The sequence below is a fragment of the Dendrobates tinctorius genome, unplaced genomic scaffold, assembly GCF_039654945.1.
Source record: "Dendrobates tinctorius isolate UK_male_01 unplaced genomic scaffold, ASM3965494v1 ptg000016l, whole genome shotgun sequence".
Classification (NCBI taxonomy): Eukaryota; Metazoa; Chordata; class Amphibia; order Anura; family Dendrobatidae; genus Dendrobates; species Dendrobates tinctorius.
The window spans coordinates 2,897,289-2,920,169 of NW_027361684.1; the positions used below are offsets into that span (position 1 = coordinate 2,897,289).

At 45.7% G+C, this 22,881-nt stretch overlaps 1 protein-coding gene across 4 annotated transcripts in view; it reads right to left on the reverse strand.

Annotated features, from left to right (window-relative positions):
- The window catches only part of AP1S2 (adaptor related protein complex 1 subunit sigma 2), a 106,980-nt gene that overhangs the window by 76,101 nt on the left and 7,998 nt on the right, over positions 1-22,881 (reverse strand). Inside the window, exons 1-2 of one of the 4 annotated variants that reach the window (XM_073565265.1) lie at positions 3,941-4,237; positions 3,618-3,796 (exon numbers count right to left, since the gene is read on the reverse strand). In XM_073565265.1, coding sequence (XP_073421366.1) covers positions 3,618-3,796; positions 3,941-3,958 — 197 coding nt within the window. In that variant the 5' untranslated portion in view covers positions 3,959-4,237. Of the gene's footprint in view, positions 1-3,617; positions 3,797-3,940; positions 4,248-22,881 lie in introns of those variants that run through there. The other 3 variants (XM_073565275.1, XM_073565266.1, XM_073565271.1) reach the window with 3 other exon arrangements.

The window sequence follows — 22,881 nt, forward strand, 5'->3', positions numbered from 1 at the left end:
GGGACCATGCATACCAGGAAAGGGGGGAGAGGGGACCATGCATATCAGTATTGGGGTGTGAGGGGACTATGCATACCATGAAAGGGGGGAGAAGGGACCATGCATACCAGTATTGGGGAGTGAGGGGACCATGCATACCAGGAAAGGGGGGAGAGGGGACCATGCATATCAGTATTGGGGTGTGAGGGGACTATGCATACCATGAAAGGGGGGAGAAGGGACCATGCATACCAGTATTGGGGAGTGAGGGGGATCATGCATACCACGAAAGGGGGGTGAGGGGTAGCATGCATACCACGAAAGGGGGGTGAGGGGACCATGCATACCAGTATTGGGGGGTGAGGGGACCATGCATACCACAAAAGCATACCAGTATTGGGGGGTGAGGGGACCATGCATACCACAAAAGGGGGGAGAGGGGACCATGCATACCACGAAAGGGGGGAGAGGGGACCATGCATACCACGAAAGGGGGGAGAGGGGACCATGCATACCAGTATTGGGGGGTGAGGGGGATCATGCATACCATGAAAGGGGGGTGAGGGGTAGCATGCATACCACGAAATGGGAGTGAGGGGACCATGCATACCAGTATTGGGGGGTGAGGGGACCATGCATACCACAAAAGGGGGGTGAGGGGACCATGTATACCACGAAAAGGGGGGTGAGGGGACCATGCATAACACGAAAAGGGGGGTGAGGGGACCATGCATACCAGGATTGGGGGGTGAGGGGACCATGCATACCAGGATTGGGGGGTGTGAGAGGACCATGCATACCAGGATTGGGGGGGTGAGAGGACCATGCATACCAGGATTGGGGGGGTGAGAGGACAATACATACCAGGATTTGGGGGTGAGGGGTAGCATGCATACTAGGATTGGGGGGTGAGAGGACCATGCATACCAGGATAGGGGGGGGTGAGAGGACCATGCATACCAGGATAGGGCGGGTGAGAGGACCATGCATACCAGGATAGGGCGGGTGAGAGGACCATGCATACCAGGATAGGGCGGGTGAGAGGACCATGCATACCAGGATAGGGCGGGTGAGAGGACCATGCATACCAGGATTGAGGGGTGAGAGGACCATGCATACCAGGATTGAGGGGTGAGAGGACCATGCATACCAGGATAGGGGAGTGAGAGGACCATGCATACCAGGACTGGGGGGTGAGGGAGCCATGCATACCAGGACTGGGGGGTGAGGGGGACCATACATACCAGGATAGGGATAAGGGGGTACCATGCATACCAGGATTAGGGGTTGAGGGGACCATGCATACCAGGATAGGGATAAGGGGGTACCATGCATACCAGGATTAGGGGGTGAGGGGACCATGCATACCAGGATGAGGAATAGGGTGCCGTGCTTACCAGGATTGGGGGGGTGAGGGTACCATGCACACCAGGATAGGGATGAGGTGTGCCATGCACACCAGGACTGGAGGGGGGCAGCACATACCAGGATGGGAGACCATATACCAATAAAAATGCTCGCCACCCAGGTGCAGAACGGGTTCATGGCTAGTTTGTATATATTTGTGTATTCTACAGTATATATTTGCATCCAAGTAGAGATGATGTAAATCGATTGGCAGGCTCTGGTCCTGTGGCCACGTCAGTAGTCTATAGCCTTCGGATGGACCCATGCAAACCACGTCTTACCATATCACATCCCTGGCTTTTTTTTTGATTAGCCGGCCTGGTGTGATGTCAATGTAGCGACGTGACACACATGTGAAGTCACACTGGGCCGGCTACGCAAAAGAAGGGCAGTGGGTGGCAGGGAGCAAACGATTCCCAGGGCTCCTGTCCGGTGGTCGCTGGTCCATATCATGCGAATTAATTCACACCATCTCTAAAAGTGATGTTACCTTAGTTTGTCCAATTAATTTTGAGTCTCTGAAAATAGGACTGTGTACAAATGTCTGTAATTCCTACATGGGTAACATCATATTCTGTAAATCTTAAATCAAAGCCACACGTTTCTCCACATCTTTATGGCACCGCTTCATATCCATTGTGCTGCTGTCACGATACTTCTGTCTCAAACATAGGTAAAGATAAAACCGTTCCATAATGAAGACTTTGCATAATGTGCAGGGGCCAAATGTAATAAAACACAGACTCTGGTGTGAGAATACATTATGTTCTGAAATATAGGGGCAGATGCTATGAATTTCAGTGACCCGGAGACTGGAGGTCACTTAATATATTTTTAGATTGACGGCTTTCACGGCAAAGACGGAGTCCCTGAGAATTACTGTCACAGTGACAAGATCTGTGATTTCACGTCAAACCGTACCATCAGATTATTTAAAGTGTTGCCTTTATAGTGTTATACGTCTATTAAGACCCCATTCACACTAGAATAAATTCGGCTAAACCGACCCCTTAAAAGGTTATCTTACATTAAAATATTTAAAAAAAATTGAGGCATGGAGAAGGAAAAAGGGAGGTCAGTGTGGGTTTGTGGGTGTGCCCCGCCGGTCTTGGTTTACTCTGCTGCAATACTGGCATGTCCGAGTACCCATGAAACCGCCATAGTCACTAACTGCAGCTGCGTTCACCCGGGCAGTCGCGCATGTCATCATGGCAAACAAAACCCAGTCGGAAGCATCGGAGCGTCCTCGCTAGAACGACTGGGGATTTAACAGAACAGCAATGTGGTTATTGGATTATTAATATTTTGCGGTAAATTTTTCAGATATTAGAACAGTTGCCTTCAAATCACTTACAACCTACGAGGATAATTAATGGGATCATTTGGGGTTTTGAGTAAATGTATACATAGCGGGGATCTGAGGTTCAAGAACAAGAGGTCAGTATTCTCGGGGGAAAACCGGGGGGGCAAAAACGTGCAGCCTTTCAATAGAAGTCAACATGAGATACTGAAAAAACTGCATCTATAAAACATTGAAGTAAATGTCTAAACCTATAAATGAGAGCAATTAGGGTACCACCAGACATACTAATAGGAGCACAAGCTTTGAATTCTGGGATTTTTTTTTTTTTTTTTTTACATATACATACTTTCAGAATTAAAAAACATGTGCAGTGAAAAAACGTTATTACAAAGTGTCACAAAGCTCTGGTGATTGCAGTAAAATCATCGGTGGTCCTCAGCTTCTCACCTTAGATGTCACACAGGGCAGTAGGACACATTTCCACTGATGACATCCGAGGACTTTCCTACTAGTCTTGTGTTAGCCTAAATTCTTGCCATAGCTACAAAAGGTTTTTCAAAAGCAAATTAATCCACTGAATTAATTAAAAAACAAAACAAAACACCTACGACTGAATTAAAGGCACACAATATATGAATATCAAAAAGTTTACCAATCAATATCTCGTATTCATGGAAAGCCTCAGGGGCTCCAGCTGAGTGAGAATTCCCAGTGAGCTACATATTAAACACAACACAGGCGGAGAACACGTATGTGGATGAATGAGCTCAAAGGCGTTTGCGCCCAATCCCCCGGATAACGAGACACTGTGGCCTGTAAGACGGAGGCTGCTAGTTAATTAACGTGTCCTACGGGCCTAACGCAGATGTCTGCATCCGTGGGGTTCATGTCAGGGATGAGGAGGGAGGAAGAGGGGAGTGGGATCCACCTTTTGTAGACAATCTTCAGGTCTCTCCATTCCAGGAAGCTGCACATTTTCGGTTTTCTGGCTAAGACGGTCTGGACCAACTCCCTGGTAATCTTCTTCTTCTCCTTGTCAGATAGGGGCACGTACCATTTCTGGAGCCGCAGCTTCCCCTGACGGCTGAAGAGTAACATGAACTGCATCTGTAGGGGAGAAAAAAAAAAGAAAAGAAAACATTAAAAGCCACAGCAAGAAGGGATCACTGCGGAATGACAACCACCCCCAGCATGCTCCCAGCCAGGTACAGTCACAAGCAAATCAAGAGAAATCAATAAAATATTCATGACTTGTCTTCCGAGAGGCATGGCTCCTCCGGCAGCACCAGGACGGTGTGTGAATGAAATCTGGGACGGGCAGAGCTTTTATTTCTCCATCACAATAGAGAGGTTGTTCTGAAACAGACGCTTATCTGCATGCATAGCTCTGGCAAAATCCCAGATACAGCCCTGTGACACACGTGAGGAGGGGAATGATGATGGTGGGAGTTACTATGCAGAAAGAGAGAAGGCATGGAGCTGGAGGGGGGGATCCACCAGACAGGGAAACTAGTGAGGAGACACTGGCACAAGGCGGAGAGGATGTGTCAGTGCCATGCTGCCTCCCTGCTCCAAGGATTCCTCGCAGGGTGGTTTCCATTATCTCCACAGTGGAAGGAGGAGGTGTTTCCAAACAGCAGGCACAGACTGCAGGGGGGGATGACCAGGCAAAAAGGAATACCACTACAGAAATGCCAGAGCGAGGAAAGTTTGCAGAAATATTGGGTGAAATGTGGGCAGCGGGGCGCGATGGCTGAGGGCTGCATTGCAGAAGACGCTGCACGGGTTTGATGGGACCTGGCACTTTCAGGGACACTGCACTACATTTCCTCAATCTGTTGTGGATCTATACGTGTCGCACGCGTTCTGCAGGTGAGGGGGTAGGGTCACACATGGCCTTCGGCGCACGTCTGGGGGTGGTGCAGGCAATCCGGCATGTGTTGTGGCTGGTGAACAGCCGAGAGACACGCAGCCGCGGGGACTCGAACATATTGTTTTAGCAAGCCGAAGTCACTTGGTTAGCACCCGAGCATGCTCAGATAACACCTTATCCGACCACATTTGCTCATCACTAGGCAGCATCCTAACAGTTTTAGCGGCTGTCAAATAAAGTTAAAGGGCAATAAGTGGGAATAGATTACTTATTGCTAATGGGCATGCTGTCATTAAAGGGAACCTGCAGGTGTCTGGTATGAGAAGACTCTGGAGCTATGAGTGGCAAAAATAGCTTTATTTCGAGCCATGACTAGTACGGTCTATGCTGACGAGGACAGTGAGGATGTCAGGACGTGGTGTATGGTTTCGCCTGTTTGTACAGCCCTGTGGAATATTACAGCACTATATAACTTAAGGGTGTCATGAGATCGACGTGCTTCGATGATTCGCATTGGGTCCACTGATTGGTATGTTAGCTGTTTTTGGAAAAGCTGGGAAAAAACGAATAAACATTTTAAAATGTAATCACTGGATAGAGATGAACTCAGGGACAATTTCAAGGTAAATAAATCATTTTTTTTTCACCATTTAAGCCTCAAAAGTCACTTTAAAGGTGTTGTCCACTACTAGGACAACCCCTTCATGATCAAATTGTTTGGCGTCGATAAAAAAAAAAAGCCTATACTCACCTCTCGTGCCATCGGTATCAACAGTCGCTCTACCCAGGGCTCTCGTGCGGTGTTGTGACACGTGACCCCCGGCATCCAATCAGCGCTGGTGTCACTGTCTCCGCCTTCGACAAATCAATCATGAAGAGGAAGTCCGGGCTGCAGCTGGTCTCTGGCTTCCTCCATGTTGGATTTGTCTGAAGGTGTAGACTATAAAGCAAGTGCTGATTGGATGCCGGGGGTCACGTGTCACCGTGGGAACAGAACCGGAACGGGAAGTGAGGGTAAGCTTTATTATTTTATCGGGGCCAAGCGAGGGGTCCAAGTAGTTGGCAGCTTCTTTAACTTCCAGACATCATCTTATTCCCACATTTTCAGGATGTATAAGGGCTTGTTCACAAGAGACGGGCAAAGTTTTACAGTAGCAGCTAAACAAATATGCTTTGTAAAATCTCACTCACACAATAGGTCAGTCTAATTTTATAAACAGCGTAAACCAAAAACTCATTCAGACATCAGTGGCCGTAAAGAAAACATTCTGATTTTCAGCGTTTGCTCAGGGTTTCAGTTTTTACTGTCGTGTTTCAGGAGTGAGTTTCTCATATGAAAAAAATATATTGCAATATAATTGCAAAGCTTCTCCTACCCATTCCAATGTTAAAATGTTAGCACCCTGAGAAGTTTATATGGGCTTGTAGGTTATATAGGAAGCTGAACAAAGTGAAATCTTGATATCTTGTTTTCAATGTCTTATTCCAGAGAAATCCACATTTTTCTTATATAAATGTCCTCTTCCAGGCTATGGAGTGGACGATGCCTGGAAGATAACTCTGCCTCCAGAGATTATTTTACATGAAGGAGAGTTACCACTGTAAGAAAAGTAACTAACGTAGAACAGGAGAAATTAAGTTTGACTTCTTGCAAACACATTTGTTTCTTCTCTCTCAGCACTGTATTTCTACAATACTGCAGCCCTGTCTGCCTGTGAGATGGAAGCTGAAGCTGAGAAGAACCTGCAGATGTGTCATAGTATTTCTATGCAGCCACAGCTCCGGTCCTGAGTGCCGGCAGCAGTGTCAGGTGTTAATGCGATAGACTCGTGCGAGTTTCTCGCATCACACACGGTAGTGTGATCCCGGCCTTATAATCACACAAAGCTCTGCAGTGAGACTAGACGTGCAGAGAGCGGCCATCACACTGGTAACTTCCCTTTCGTGTAAAATAATCTCTGGAGGCAGAGTTATTTTCCAGGCAGTGTCCTCCCCAGAGCCTAGAAGAGATAATTTATATAAAGTGATAAATTATAATTTATCAACAATAAGGCATCTGATATAAGGCCAACTGTGGTGATAGATTTCCTTTAACAGAGTAACAAAACAATGGGGAGTTTAAAAGAAATTCCTGAACTTCTGGGTTCCTCAGCATGGAATTTGATTGGCCGGCTTGGCATGACATCATCTGCGCGGAGTACAGGTGACGTCTCACCAGCACGGCTAATCATGAATCACTGTCCATCAGCGAAAACGTGTTTCTGGTGCACACGGCATCTTTGCCATGAGTAAAGATGAACAGTGTTTGGATGTAAAGATGTTTTTATAACTTCACCAACAAAGTTGAAGATTTTGTAACCATTGAGCAAGAATTTTTCTTAGAATACTATGGCTGTTTCCATCCCTGGCAGTGACGCTGCTCCGAGCTCTGGGGAGAAATAGGCTACAATGGTGAACAGACCTCTTCTCTATATTTTAGTGCAACCAGCACAACTAACTTACAGCGGTCCAAAATGCGTGTGTTTCACAAAAATCGCTAATAGATCAATTTAGAAATATAATCATAATGCCGAGTCCTGCACTATAATCATTTTCTTGTGAAAGTGGAGTTATGTTTTAAAGGGAACCTGACAGCAGAGACATGCCGCCTGATCTATGGGTAGCTTGTATCAGACACTGACTGCATAATTTCCACTATATATGTTTAACTATGAAAAACTGTAAATTTATCGATTTAAACACAGTTTCCTGTACTCACACGGAGGGAGAGACCTGTCACTGTCAGGGGAGCGGACAGGAGAAGACGCAGCGTTTCAGAGCTAAACTTATATGGCCATGATTCCCTCGGAAAAAGAAATATCTGTCAGAAGTATTGTATACTTTGTTAATTTGATATTTATTTAGTATGAGTCGGAACTTGACCCTTAAAGGGAACCTGTCACCTCTTTTGGCTGCTATGAGCTGCGGCCGCTGCCTTTCAGGGCTTATCTTTAGCATTCTATAATGCCGTAGATAAGCCCCTGATCCGACCTGAAAGATAAGAAAAATAACTTATTATACTCACCTGTGGGGCGGTACGATGCGGTCTTGTCCGATGGGTGCATCATCGCTCCCCGGCATCGCGCTCCTGCGCAGGCGTACTTATCTGCCCTGTTGAGGGCAGAGCAAAGTACTGCAGTGCGCAAGCACGAGGAAAAGTCAGAGAGGTCTAGCGCCTGCGCACTGAAGTACTTTACTCTGCCCTCAAAAGGGCAGAGACGTACGCCTGTGCAGAAGTGTGATGCCGGAAAGCGACAAAGCAAGCAGAAGGGCGTCGTCGCAAGAAGATGGGCGGCACCAGACTCGGACCTGTGACACCCATCAGACCGGACAGCATCGGACTGTCCCCCCCCCCCGGGTGAGTATAATAAAACTTATTTTTCTTATCTTTCAGGTCGGACCGGGGGCTTATCTACAGCATTATAGAATGCCCTGAAAGGCGGTGGCCGTATCTCATGGCGGCCAAAACAGGTGACAGGTTCCCTTTAACTTAACAACTACGCGGCCTTGTGTACTAATACATGTCCAGAGAGAACAGGTCTTCTTCATGTCATAACACAAAGCAAACACCATCCTATTTAATCACACAAACATGATGTTTCCCAAAGAGTTTCCAACAATAATACGATCATTGCTTCAAACTAACAGTTTACCTTACAATAGGAACTGAGGCATGAAAGAGAGTTAGGTAATTGCACTTAAAGGGAAGGTGCGGTGTTTTTTCATAATTTAATGTAAAAAAGAAAATAGTATAAAAAGATATTGTCCCCTAAGCTTGAATCAGTGGTGTGTATGGGTTTTTTTTTTACTGTATTAATGCAGCCACTGGGGGCTGCCAGCTTACTTTTCTGGCTGCTGAACAACACTTTCCATGCTCATTTACGGCAGTCCCAGGGCATAAGAGACAAGAGTCGGCTCCCGACCCCATCTGTATCATTGCAGCAGCATCAGCTGTGAACTGGGCACGCCTCTGTGGGCAGCTCAATTCACAGCTGTAGGTGTGGCCAGGCGCCATTTTCTTAGAGCCCAGTGCTTTCCTTTTAGCTCCATTTACACTCTGTTGCAAGCCCTGGATGCTGTACTGTTCCAGCATAACAGGGCTTGGATGTTCACTCTGCACATACCAGCTGCAGGAGAGGATACAGGACAAGCTTTTGGAGACCAGCTGCTGCCCCTGCTCTTGCAAAAAAAAGGAGGAGCTGCTCCCTGCTCTTTCAAAACACTTGGCCATCTGATGGACATCTAATCCTCTCCTGTGTGATACTGACTGCTGAGCCGTATATCTAATCCTCTCCTGTGTGATACTGACTTCTGAGCCGTGTATCTAATCCTCTCCTGTGTGATACTGACTGCTGAGCTGTGTATCTAATCCTATCCTGTGTGATACTGACTGCTGAGCTGTGTATCTAATCCTATCCCATGTGATACTGTCTGCTGAGCCGTGTATCTAATCCTATCCCGTGTGATACTGCTCTCCTGAAATACTCTGTGCTGCTGTCACCCTGCTGGTTTTATGTGTGATCTACATGGTGGTATTTGTGCCTAGATCCACGAGGTTCCCCCCCTTGTCATTGAGTCCCGCCATCGACATCTTTACAAAGCTGGTCACAGAGGATTTTTAAAAATTATCCTCCCGGCGGAGATTAGATAATTTAACTTACAAACAACGGCGGGCGATCTCAGAATTACAATCTATCCCAGTATTGTTTAAACCCGCTGACAAGGGGAGGGAACATCGTGGTCTGGCTCATATGCATGTATGAACGCAAGGTGTATAGACAGCTAAAAAAAATCCCCATACTTATGAAAAGCTGTCATACAATCCAACTTCCTCCTTCTCGCTCACATGCCAGCACATTCTGGTTCGTGCGCTGGATTTCAACATCATTACAAAGGCAGTTTTTGAGGGGTTAATGGTCAGGAATCCCAGGACACCCACCTTCTACCTCCTGCCCAAAATCCACAAGGACGCCGCCGACCCCCCCGGGGCATCCGATCGTGTCCGGCATAGAGGGTCTTTGTGATCCGGTATGCAAATTTTTGGATTACTACTTGAAACCTCTGGTTGAAATATTACCTTCATACAACAAGGACACCTCACACTCTCCTCGTCACTGCCGATGTCGAATCCCTGTACACCTGTATCGATCATGCCCTGGGTCTAGATGCGGTTCGCCTCTTACTGAGGATGTCCGACCTGGACGGCTCTCTGTGCGATTTGCTCCTCGAGCTGCTGCCCTTTATCCTTACCCATAACTTTTTTGTATTTAAAGATCAGTTTTATCTTCAGCGGTGCGGCACCGCCATGGGCGCGGCCTGCGGGCCTTCGTACGCTAATCTCTTCCTCGAAACGTGGGAGAGATTTATTTTTGGCGACAGCCGCTTCCCATGTGCTGTGCTGGCACCGCTATATTGATGATATATTTTTTTGGGGACGGGACGATGCAGCAGCTCAGGGGAGTTCATGGCGTGGCTTAATGTTAATGACTTTGGCATTAAACTTACGTTTAAATACGATCTCAAGACTATCGACTTCCTGGAGGTCACTCTGGAGGTGGATCATGATCGCCACATCCAGACTGACGTATACAGAAAGTCGACTTCGGTTAATGCTTTATTGCACGCTGAATCTGCGCACAATTCTTCCACCAAAGCCGTCCCGGTGGGTCAATTCCTCAGGATGAGGCGAATCTGCTCCACTGATGATAGATTCGAAAACCGTGGCCGTGATTTGCGGACACGGTTTCAAGACCGAGGCTATAGTAACAGGTGTATAGGGAGGGGCTACGACAGGGCGAGGAGAACGGCACATAGGGATTTGCTATATCCCCGGGCAGATTGTGGTGGTAGAAATGGTGTGTATGTGGTGGGGTACTTCCAGTTTTACTGGCCCTACTCGGTTTATTTCAACTTTTAACCATGAGTGGGACCATATGAGGGAGATTCTCTCTAAACATTGGACCATCCTGAGTTCTGAACCAGCTTTACGTTCGGCCATCGGAGATCGCCCTTTGATGACCTCTAGAAGGTCTAAGAATTTAAAAGATCTTCTTGTTAGGAGCCATTATGTTCCAGCACGTACAAATCCATTTGGCTCCAGGGGCCCGATGGCTGGATCCACTCCCTGTGGCCACTGCCTTGCCTGCTCGAATGTCTTGCGGTGCTCTACATTTCACACCTCAGATGGGTCCAAAGAATTTCAGATTGTCCAGCGTATATCGTGTGGCAGTACCAATGTCATATATTATGCGACATGTGGGTGCCTCATGATATACGTTGGTTTGACCTCAAGAGAACTACGTGTGAGGGTGCGTGAGCACATGCAAGACATTCGTGCGGCCAAGGCAGTGGCCGACCTCTCTTCCCTCAAAACCATCACTCGCCATTTTAAGATGTTTCATGATTGTGACCCTAAAGCATTCATGGTGAGAGGAATTGACTGTATCCACCTGGGGGTTAGAGCAGGGAATTATAAGAAAATTCTGGCCCAAAGGGAGACTAAGTGGATTGTCACCTTGGATACAGTGACCCCTAAAGGCCTTAATGAGTCCCTGAGTTTTGCCTCCTTTTTATAGTTGCACCTTTAGTGTCTCTCCTGCATCCGCCATTGCATATATTTCCCCTAGCTCCGTGGTTATTTTATTGTTTTTAATTTGATTTGTTCTTTTTCATCTTTATAGTTATTTTTATTGTTGGCTGTCTTGGACTAATGGGACATTTTGGGACTTATGCTGCGGATGTTGTGGCCGAACCTGCGGCTCTGTCGGAATGCAACTTTTGCGAAGATGCCATTCTGGATATGGACCCATTGTCTTGCCCCCTGTGGATACATGGACATTTTTTATATATATATATGTACTGGGGATATTAGACATGCGGTTATCAACATCTATAATCTCCATATTTCCGATCATGCCTGTGTCACTGGCCAGACCCTACGGTCTCAGCTCTGCACCCTTTATGTATTTGTAATTGTGTGTGTTATATATATTTGTTTATATCTGATTTATTTATATATTGTTGTTTCATGTGCTCCAGTGATTTGTAGTGTAGTTGAGATGACTGTCCCCATTCCTGGCTATGCGCATGCGATCCGTGCTCCTCAGCTGTCTTCCTCATGGAAACGGTGTCTTTCTGCCTCGGACGCAGGTGCAGGGGTTAATTTCCCTGCCCGTGCGCTCTGACGCTGGACGCCCGCCTCATGATGGAAGACCTGGCGGTTGCACGGCGCATGCGCCGCTATGGCAGTTTCTATTGGCTGATATGAGTCACATGACTATGCATGTGACGGTACCAGGGCTACAAAAGGTCCTTCAGCCCATTTCAGCCTCATCTCCTTGAGAAAGCGCCTGTTTTGCGCGAAACGTACGTCGGGGGTCTGTTCCACGGCTAAGGGTATCCGTGCACCACCTGGTAAGCTACCTCCTTTTATGATTTGGCGCGTCATATGACGCAGTAAATGCTAACGTTACGGATTGAGCTTACTGCCATTGGCATTGCTGCCTGACTGCACATTGACTGGCCAGCCCTTAGGGTAATTTTTCAGAATTGATCTGGCTATATGGGTATTTGTGCCAGCCTCTGGACATGTCGGCATACTTCATAAGCCATTTTGGCTAAATTAGGTATAAGTGCACTCCATCTGTTTCTCCCCTTTGCCTATCCATCCTGTCATTTGGTGTTAATTTGCCACCTGCAATTTTGCTGGTCATTTATATATACGGCTCGTGCCCGCACTCAATACAGATTTTGATATTTTTATATTATTTCAGATTTGATTGCTCCTCTTTTCTCCTCTTCTTTTGTTTATGCTTATGGAGCGGAACCTATTATTGTTATGGCGGTTTATTTTCAGGGTTTACCGCCCTTTGCTCTGCTGAAAGTATTGGGCCTCTGTGTATTTCTAATGGTGGTATTGTGTATGAACTATATGGTGGTATTATGTGTGAAGTATATGGCAGTATGATGTGAGAACACTATGGCAGTATTATCTGCTAAAAGCGGACCCATTCTAGGGTGGTTCTTGCTGAGCACCTGCACACGGGTCAGGGGTAATAGTTAGGTGCAGTCAGGGATGGGCTGGTGAGGCAGCTGAAGAGAGGGGTCTCCTTTTTATCGCTACTGTATGGCTAGATTTCCCCCCATCCTGCTTCCCAGCGTCACCCCGGACTGCGCCTGTCGCCTCGCTGTCACACATCGCCAGGACAGGAACTGAGGAGGGGAATGGGGTCTTTGCATGCAAAGTCTGGATCAGAACAGGCCATCAATCAGCAGAAATGTTTCCTGGATTTCTGTGGTGCTGTCACCCTGCTCCTTCCCCATATATCTCCCTCTGTGACCCCCCATAGACCAGCACACTGCTCTCCTGAAATACTCTGTGCTGCTGTCACCCTGCTACCAGAATCCTTGCTGCCTGCCATCCTCGGTGACCAAAGACCCCATTCCTCTCCTCAGATCCTATCCTGGCGATGTGTGAAAGCGAGGCGACAGGGGCCAGATATATGGTGGAAAGAGCAGGGTGACAGCAGCAGAGTATTTCAGGAAAGCAGTGTGCTGGTCTATGGGGGGCACCCTGTTCGGTGCCAGGGATTGTACATAGAGCACTGTGTTTTATACACATGGATGGACCGTCTGCTTTTCTGCTCCACAGAAATCCAGGAAACATTTCTGCTGATTGCTGACCTGTTCTGATCCGGACTTTGCATGCAAAGACAGTCAGTAACTTTGCAGGCCCCATCAAAATGGCTGCTCACTGTGTTCCTAAATGTCATCCTCTCTTTTCCCTTAGGAAACACCCAGAATTGGAGAAGAGACACCACACCCATGTCAGCAGATTCCGCCCATAATTACTGCAGGGCAGTAATGTGAGCTAGTTGTACACTAGGTTTTTGTGCCAAATTTCAGTAGCTGCTCCCCCTAGTGTTAACATGTGGAAATGCCAAACTTTTTAAAATTATTTTTCATATTTTACAAAATTAAAACCAAATGATAATATTTTTTAAGAAAATGCAAACATTAATTCTTTACATTTTTTCAATTGCTGAAAAAAAAATTTTTTTGGATGGCACCTTCCCTTTAACCCCTTCCTCACATGAGAGGTACTATCCCGTCCATGGGACCCGGGCCCCTATGCCCATGGACGGGATAGTACGTCTACCGCGATCAGCGGCGCCCACGTGGTGAGCGCCGCTGATCGCGGCCGGGTGTCAGCTGATTATCACAGCTGACACCCGGCACAATGTGTCAGGGGCGGTCACGATCGCGGTGTACCGGGAGTTAAAGGGAAGCATCGGCAGGGAGGGGGGCTCCCTCTGTGCTTCCCTGATCCCCCCACGGCAGCGCAATGTGCAGCGCTGCTGCGGGGGACTCCTTTCCTCCAGGCCCCCGAATCCAAGATGGCGACGGGGGCCTGCAGGAAGCTGGCTTCCTCAGTGCCTGCAAAGCGCAGGCAAGAGGAAGTCTTCTTCAATGCCTGTGACAGATTGCTGATCTGTCACAGTGATCTGTGATGTGACAGATCAGCGATCTGTCACAGGACAGTGATGTCCCACCTGGGACTATGTAATAAAGTAAAAAAAAAATAAAAAAAAGTGTAAAATCGCCAAATAAATTAGTAAAAAAAAAAAAAAAAATATTCCCCAATAAATTCATTTTTTGAAAATAAAAAAAAAACAACAATAAAAGTACACGTTAGGTATCGCCGCGTCCGTAACGACCCGCCCTATAAAACTGTCCCATTAGTTAACCCCTTTAGCGAACCCCTTAAAAAATAAAAAACGAAGCAAAAAATAATGAATTATCATACCGCCAAACAAAAAGTGTAATAACGCGCGATCAAAAAGACGCATATAAATATCCATGGTACCGCTGAAAACGTCATCTTGTCCCGCAAAAAACGAGCCGCCACACAGCATCATCAGCGAAAAAATAAAAAAGTTATAGCTCGCAGAATAAAGCGATGCAAAAATAATTATTTTTTATATAAAATTGTTTTCATTGCATAAAAGCACCAAAACATAAAAAAAGACATAAATGAGGTATCGCTGTAACCGTACTGACCCGAAGAATAAAACCGCTTTATCAATTTTACCGCACGCGGAACGGTGTAAACGCACTCCCCCAAAAGAAATTCATGAAACGCTGGTTTTTGTTCATTCTGCGTCCCAAAAATCGGAATAAAAAGCGAAAAATGTCACGTGCCCGAAAATGGTACCAATAAAAACGTCAACTCGTCCTGCAAAAAATATGACCTCACATGACTCGGTGGGTCAAAATACGAAAAAATTATAGCTCTCAATATGTGGTGATGCAAAAACTATTTTTACAATACAAAGCGTCTTTCAGCGTGCGACAGCTGCCAAAAATAAAAACCGCCATAAATAGTAAATCAAACCCCCCGTTATCACCCCCTTAGTTAGGGAAAAATAATAAAATTAAAAAAATGTATTTATTTCCATTTCTCCATTAGGGTTAGGGCTAGGGTTAGGGCTGAGATTAGGGTTAGGGGTGTGTTGGGGTTCGGGTTGGAGTTAGAATTGGGGGTTTCCACTGTTTGGGCACATCAGGGGCTCTCCAAATGCAACATTGCGTCTGATCTCAATTCCAGCCAATTCTGAGTTGAAAAAGTCATATGGTGCTCATTCCCTTCCAAGCTCTGCCATGTGCCCAAACAGTGTTTTACCCCCACATGTAGGGTATCAGCCTACTCAGGACAAATTACAAAACAACTTTTGGGGTCCAATTTCTCCTGTTACCCTTAGGAAAATAAAAAATTGGGGGCAAAAATATCATTTTTGTGGAAAAAAATGATTTTTTTTATTTTCACGTCCGAGCGTTATAAACTTCTGTGAAGCACTTGGGGGTTCAAAGTGCTCACCACACATCTAGATAAGTTCCGTGGGGGGGTCTAGTGTCCAAAATAGGGTCACTTGTGGGGAGTTTCAATAGTTTAGGTACATCAGGGGCTCTCCAAACGCACATGACACCCGCAGACCATTCCATCAAAGTCTGCATTCCAAAATGGCACTGCTTCCCTTCCGAGCCCCGACGTGTGTCCATACAGTAGTTTTCTCCCACATATGGGGTGTCAGCGTACTCCTGACAAATTGGACAACAACTTTTGGGGTCCAATTTCTCCTGTTACCCTTGGGAAAATGAAAAAATTGGGGACTAATTGATCATGTTTGTGGAAAAAATACGATTTTTTTATTTTCATGCCCTGGCATTATAAACTTCTGTGAAGCCCTTGGGGGTTCAAAGTGCTCACCTCACATCTAAATAAGTTCCTTAGGGGGTCTAGTTTTCAAAATGGGGTCATTTGTGGGGGGTTTCTACTGTTTAGGTACATTAGGGGCTCGCCAAAGGCAACATGACACCCGCAGACCATTCCATCAATGTCTGCAATCCAAAACGTCACTACTTCCCTTCCGAGTCCTGACGTGTGTCCATACAGTAGTTTTCTCCCACATATGGGGTGTCAGCTTACTCAGGACAAATTGGACAACAACTTTTGGGGTTCAATTTCTCCTGTTACCCTTGGGAAAATAAAAAAATTGGGGACTAAAAGATCATGTTTGTGGAAAAAATACGAATTTTTTTATTTTCATGCCCGGCGTTATAAACTTCTGTGAAGCACTGGGGGGTTCAAAGTGCTCACCACACATCTAGATAAGTTCCGTGGGGGGGTCTAGTGTCCAAAATGGGGTCATTTGTGGGGGGTTACCACTGTTTTGGTACATCAGGGGTTTTCCAATCGCGACATGGTGTCCGATCTCAATTCCAGCCAAAAACGTCAAATGGCGCTGCTTCCCTTCCGAGCTCTGCCATGCGCCCAAATAGTGGTTTACCCCCACATGTGGGGTATCAGCGTACTCAGGACAAATTGCACAATAACTTTTATGGTGCTGTTACCCTTGGAAAAATAAGAATTGAGGGTGAAAAGATCTTTTTTGTGGAAAAAATATGATTTTTTAATTGTACGGCTTTATGTTATAAACTTCTGTGAAGCCCTTGGGGGTTCAAAGTTCTCACCACATATCTAGATAAGTTCCTTGGGGGGTCTAGTTTCCAAAATGGGGTCACTTGTAGGGGGTTTCCACCGTTTAGGTACATCAGGGACTCTCCAAACGTGACATGGCGTCCGATCTGAATTCCAGCCAATTTTGCATTGAAAAAGTCAAACGGTGCTCCTTCCATTCTGAGCTCTGCCATGCGCCGAAACAGTCGTTCCCCCCCACAAATCAGGTATCAGCGTACTCAGGACAAATTGCACAATAACTTTTGCAGTCCAATTTCTCCTGTTACCCTTGGTAAAATAAAAAAAATTGAACCTGAAGTATTTTTTTTGTGAAAAAAAGTTAGATGTTCATTTTTTTTTTAAATATTCAAAAAAATTCCTGTGACGCACCTAAAGGGTTAATAAGCTTCTTGAATGTGGTTTTGAGCACCTTAAGGGGTGCAGTTTTTAGAATGGTGTCACTTTTGGGTATTTTCTATCCTATAGACCCCTCAAAGTGGCTTCAAATGTGATGTGGTCCTAAAAATAAAATGGTGTTGTAAAAATGAGAAATCGCTGGTCAACTTTTAACCCTTATAACTTCCTAACAAAAAAAAATTTTGGTTCCAAAATTGTGCTGATGTAAAGTAAACATGTGGGAAATGTTAGTTATCAAGTTTTTTGTGTACCGTATCTCTGTGATTTAAGGGCATAAAAATTCAAAGTTGGAAAATTGCGAAATTTTAAAATTTTTTGCCAAATTTCCGTTTTTTTCACAAATAAACGCAAGTTATTTGAATGAAATTTTACCACTAACATGAAGTACAATATGTCACGAGAAAACAATGTCAGAATCACCGGGATCCATGGAAGCGTTCCAGAGTTATGACCTCATAAAGGTACAGTGGTCAGAATTGTAAAAATTGGCCCGGTCATGAACGTGCAAACCACCCTTGGGGGTGAAGGGGTTAAGGCTATGTGCACACGCTGCGGATTCACCAGCAGATTTTTCTGTGGGGATCCGCAGGTAAAACTGCAGGTAAAATGACCTGCGGTTTATCTGCGGATTGGCCGGCGGTTTTCCCCTGCGGATGGGAGATGAACCATTTTGTTCAGAATTGCACAGGCTTTAATTTGATATGTCACAAGTATATGTTTGTTTTTAAGGAATAAAATTCTAAATTTTGATGGGCGATTTCAGGAAAACTATATGTTATAAATTTTTTAAAAAAACGCATATGTGTTACTTGCGTTCTTGGTTACATTTGTTCAGGTATTCAAGTTGGGATCCCAGTGGGATCAGATTTCTAAGTGTGATTTTCTAAATACAGTCACATCCTAATCGAATGTTCAACACTAAAGTTAAAAAATTTACTTGTTGTAACACCTTTTTAAATACACAATTTTTTTGTTACTCCATCACTAGAAGTCCTTTTTCAAGTTTTTAAAAAGAACAGTACAGTAACTAAATCATCAAGCTATAAAATATGAACTAGTCTTAATAAATAGCAAGGCTGTGTGCACACTGTGCGTTTTTGAGGCGCTTTTTCCGCACAATCATTATGAATCATTATGCCAGCAAAGTCAATGAGAATCTTGATGTGTTGTGCACATGATCAGTAATTTTCCTTTCTGGATTTGTGCCGCTTTTAAAAGAAACTGCAGCATGACAATTCTTTGTGCGTTTTTGCTGCGTTTTTCACCCATTGACGTCCTTTGAGTCAATCAAATAAGCAGCAAAAATGCAGGTATAAAAAGGTTTGCAGATTTGCTGAGTTTTTGTTTGCATTTTTACAGACTTCCTATGGTGTTTCCCACGCTGTCATCTGTGTGACAGCATGAAAACCACCGGCACAGCGGTTCTGATCGGCACATAGGTTAGAACTCTGCGGGGTCATGCTGTTAGATGCCAACGTGACCCCACAGATGTGATTGTGACCCGCGGTAAAAAGCTTTCCACGGGTCAGCAGGCGTTGGCTGATGAAAGACTACTACTCCCATCAGCCTACGCCTGCTGTCACTGATTACAGTGGGATAAGGCAGAGGCTGATGGGCGTAATCACCAGCCAGATTCTGTGTTAAATTTAAAAATGAAAAAGTTGAGATAAATATTGACAGAAAAATAAAAAACACAGTACCGTATTTTTCGGACCATAAGGCTGGTTTCACATTAGCGTTTTTAGCGCAGCGCCTAGTGCGCGTCCATGTGCAAGCGTCATGCACACCTATATTTAACATGAGGGGTGCATGGTCTTGCGTTTGCACACGTTTGTATGCGTTTTCGTGCGCATGCGTTTTTTAAGGTGTGCGCCAGACGCAACCTGTTGCATTTTTGGGTCTGTCCAACGGTGTCAAAAAAATGCATTCGCACACTTGCGCACAGAATGTGACAAAATAACGCATTACAGTCTATGGGAACGCAGGCATGTGCATGGACATGCGCACACATGCGTTTTAAGAGTTAACATGGCTAGAAACAGGTTAAAACGCATGTGCTTAAAAAACGCAAACGCATGCAAAACGCATGATGCATTTTTTACATACATTTCTATTGCGCATGAAACACTGCGCAAAAAGGCGCAAATGTGAAACTAGCCTTAGACGCACTTTTTTCCCAAAATTTTTTTTTAGGGAAAATGGGGGTGCATCTTATGCTCACAATATACTTACAAATCCTGTGGAGGCGGCAGTCCCAATTCAGCCTCCTTTCCCAGGCTTGTGCGGCGGTGGCTGTGCTCTGTGGTGTCGGGGCTCTGTGCTGCGTGGGGGGCTCTGCTGGTATTTCATCAAAGCCTGGAAGCCACCACAGCTCCGTTGCTGTGACTTGGTGGCCTCTGGAAAGATGGCCGCTGGGGGCGGCGCATGCTCAGATTCAGATCTCGGGACGAGATCTCGTTGCTGAGATCTGAATTTGAGCATGCGCCGCCCCCGAAGGCCATCTTTCTGGAGGCCCCCAGCAGCCATCTTTCCGGAGGCCTATGCATCACAGCTACGGGGGCTTCCGGGCTTTGATGAAATGCCGTCGAAGCCCCCCACGCAGCACAGAGAGCCGCTGCCGCCCCAGGACAGAGTGCTGCTGCCCAACAGAGCCAAAGCCACCCCACAGAGCCCAACCACTGCACACAGCACCACCGCAACACAGACCACCGCCACCTCACCAGCCTGGGATTGGATTTCCCGTAGGCCACCGCACCTGCCTGGACCACCGAACGACCCGTGACCACTCCTCCACCTGTGCCGATCCCTTCCCTGGTAAGCTGAATTTGGACTGTAAAATGGACACCCATGTGACACATTACTTTTTTATCCCTATTTTCCTTCTGAAAATTTGGGGTGCGTCTTATGATCCAGTGCGACTTAAAGGCTGAAAAATACGGTATATTCTCACTTTACTCCTAATCTCTGAAGCCCTTTGTCTCCTGTAAAAAATAAAAAAACATATACTGACCTTCACATCTAATCTCCGATGCCCAATTCACCTGGAAAAGAGAAAAAATAAACCACCTACCCCTCATCTATCCGTCGTAATCCACGTACTGTAATCAATAATGTCCTGCGATGATTCAGATCACTTCTAGAGCAGTCACATCAGCTGATGTGACTGTTGTACCCCGCAGCTGTTGACACACTGACAGGAGCATGTAAACACTCCTGAAGTGTGTGTGCTGAGCTGTGGTAAGAAAGAGCCTGCTATCCTTGAGAACATGAAAAACCAAAAAATGGAGTTCTATACTGTATTGTGAAAAAGGTAACAAAGTCTTTATTAAATACTTCTACATACATTGAGCAGCACATTGATCAAAGAAACAAAGAAAAATGACATATGACCCTAGTAAAAGCACATGGGTCCAAGGAATCAATGCCATTACATAGTAAAAAAACATCATGGTAGTCAAATAAAAATAACTTGGTGACAAAAATACCAATGCACCTTGTCAGAAGCATGCAAGTAAAAAAGAATCATGCCTAGCCTAGTCTAAATACCTATGCTGCCACAATGCACATGGTACAGGGATCTAGTTCATCTACAAACCTATGATAGGAAAATCCTTAAGGCTGTCACAGTGACATTGCAGACCAAAAGAAATTAGTACCAATGTATCCATTGTTCCTTACCCATGATTATAGTAAGAAGATGCCGAGGAGCCAGGCACAACCCCTGACGTACGTTTCGCGTTTGCTCTGTCAGAAAGGCATTTCACAGGGTCTCCCAAACCTAAAGTGCCATTCAGCTTCCACACCAAATTCTTTCTTGTGATGGCATACATTAAGGGCTTGCGCAGATTTGGCGCGTTTTGGGTGCGGTTTTGCCATGCAGATTTGATAGCAAAACAAGAAGCAATCCTAATGCCAGCAAAGTGTTAGGAATCTGGTTTCTACAATGCCATTGCCTATGCAGGAATCCAGATTCTCACATTTGTCTCCAGAGGCTAAGTCCTTCGTCCCTTCTTCTGAGCATGCTCATGGGATGAGCTCCCATTGGAGTTCGGGAGTCAGGTGCTCAGGTCCTACTCCTGATTCCATTGGTTATGCTCAGGGCTCTGGGGATTTCCGGCAGGTCCCGTACGCTGTTCCGCCATGCGCTAGTATTCTCATATTTGCTGCTGTATGTTTGATGACGGATGATTGGACTGGTGACTGACTCATTAAATATCCCCCTCCTTGGTTATTACAAATGTGTGAGTGATTGGGTCAGCCAGTAGCAGCGCTAGCGCCAGCGCACTCAAGCCTCATCCATTGCAGCAGCTAAAGCGTCCTGCATTGCGCCAGCATTTCTGGCAGTGCCTTGCCAGCGGCTCTATACTTGCCGCGCTGCAGTTGCAGCACAGAGTGCATTCGCGGTTGCAACGCCTCTGCACCAAACGTCTAACGGTAGGTCTAGACGGAGTCAGTCCCGTCAGTCTTGGCGACTCCTGTGACCTTATACCGCGTCTGTGTCGCTGAGCTTCTGTGAAGTTCTAACAGACTCAGCATTTGTATTTGTGTTCATGCTTGCAGCTCTGTGTGTGAAACAGTCTGCTTTTGCAACATATGTTTATGCTTGCAGCTGTGTGTGTGCAACAGAGCTTGCTCTTGTGCACTTACCGCCTTAGAGCTCTGCCTCTCTCAGCAGCGGTTTTGTCACCTACCGCACGGTGGACCCCGGGCGGCGAACACGCTTTATTTATATTTTTATTTAACGTGTTCCGCCATCCTTAATACAAAGTGAATGAGAAACCTGAACTGTCATGCACACGTTGAGTATTTGTGACTTGCAGATTTGATACAGAAAATAATCTGCAGCATGACAATTCTCTTTGCGTTTTTGCCAATGTTTTTCACCATTGACCTCTCTCAAATCAATCAAAAAATGTAGGGCAAAAATAAAAGGTAAAAAAAATCAACATGCATTTTTTTCAGCTGCATTTTTCCTGCCAAGAGATGCAGAAATTTCTGCATTCATTTACTCAACATGTGCATATAGTCTTATAAGGTTTCTCCTGTTTTTATACTGTGCAAAAGAGCCATCCGAGAAGTAGCAGACTGTTGCGAATTCTCTCACTGGCTTTACTGAAGGTAGTGGAGCTGGTCAGATTGATAGAGGGGTTGCTAGTTCTCTTTCTGGGCTCCCTCTGGTGGTTACTGGAGGTAGTGGAGCTGACCTGATTGACAGAGGCTTGCCACCTGATAATGAGGAAGACGATTGGAGATCTGGGGTTTCTGATTGGGATTTAAGACAGCTGACTCCCTCTATCCCTGCTGGTGATTTGCTTCTTGTTCCTTCTGAGGTCTGAATTCTCCAGCTCTGTCCCTGCATGTTCAGCTAAGTGATAAGTGATTCATTTGCTATTCTGTTTGCATTTGATCTGGTTTTGTCTATCTCTGCTTTGTGCGGGTCAGCCAGCTCCTGCTGGGGCTGTGCTGAATCACCGCCTATATGTTACTGCTTGTGCCAGTTTGTTTTGTCCCCTGTTATACTGGTCTCTTTTTGCTTTGCTTTCAGAATATACCAGAGTGCTGATATAGTGGGGGCGAAGTCGTGCGACTTCAGTGTTTTTGTGCATCAGACGTGTTGGACTTTTTGCAGGGTTTTTTGCATGATTGCAGACATTGTCTTTCCTTTCCTGTCTAGTCAGTGTGGGCCCCATCATTTATTCAGTCTATTTTTCTGCCTGCGTTTGTGTTTTCATCTGGTCTCACCGACAATATATGTTTGGGGGCTGTCTATTCCTTTGCGGTCTGCTCTGGGGCAGTTTAGATTTCCCCTTTCTTGCTTTAGGCTTAGTTAGCTCTCCGGCTCTGCCG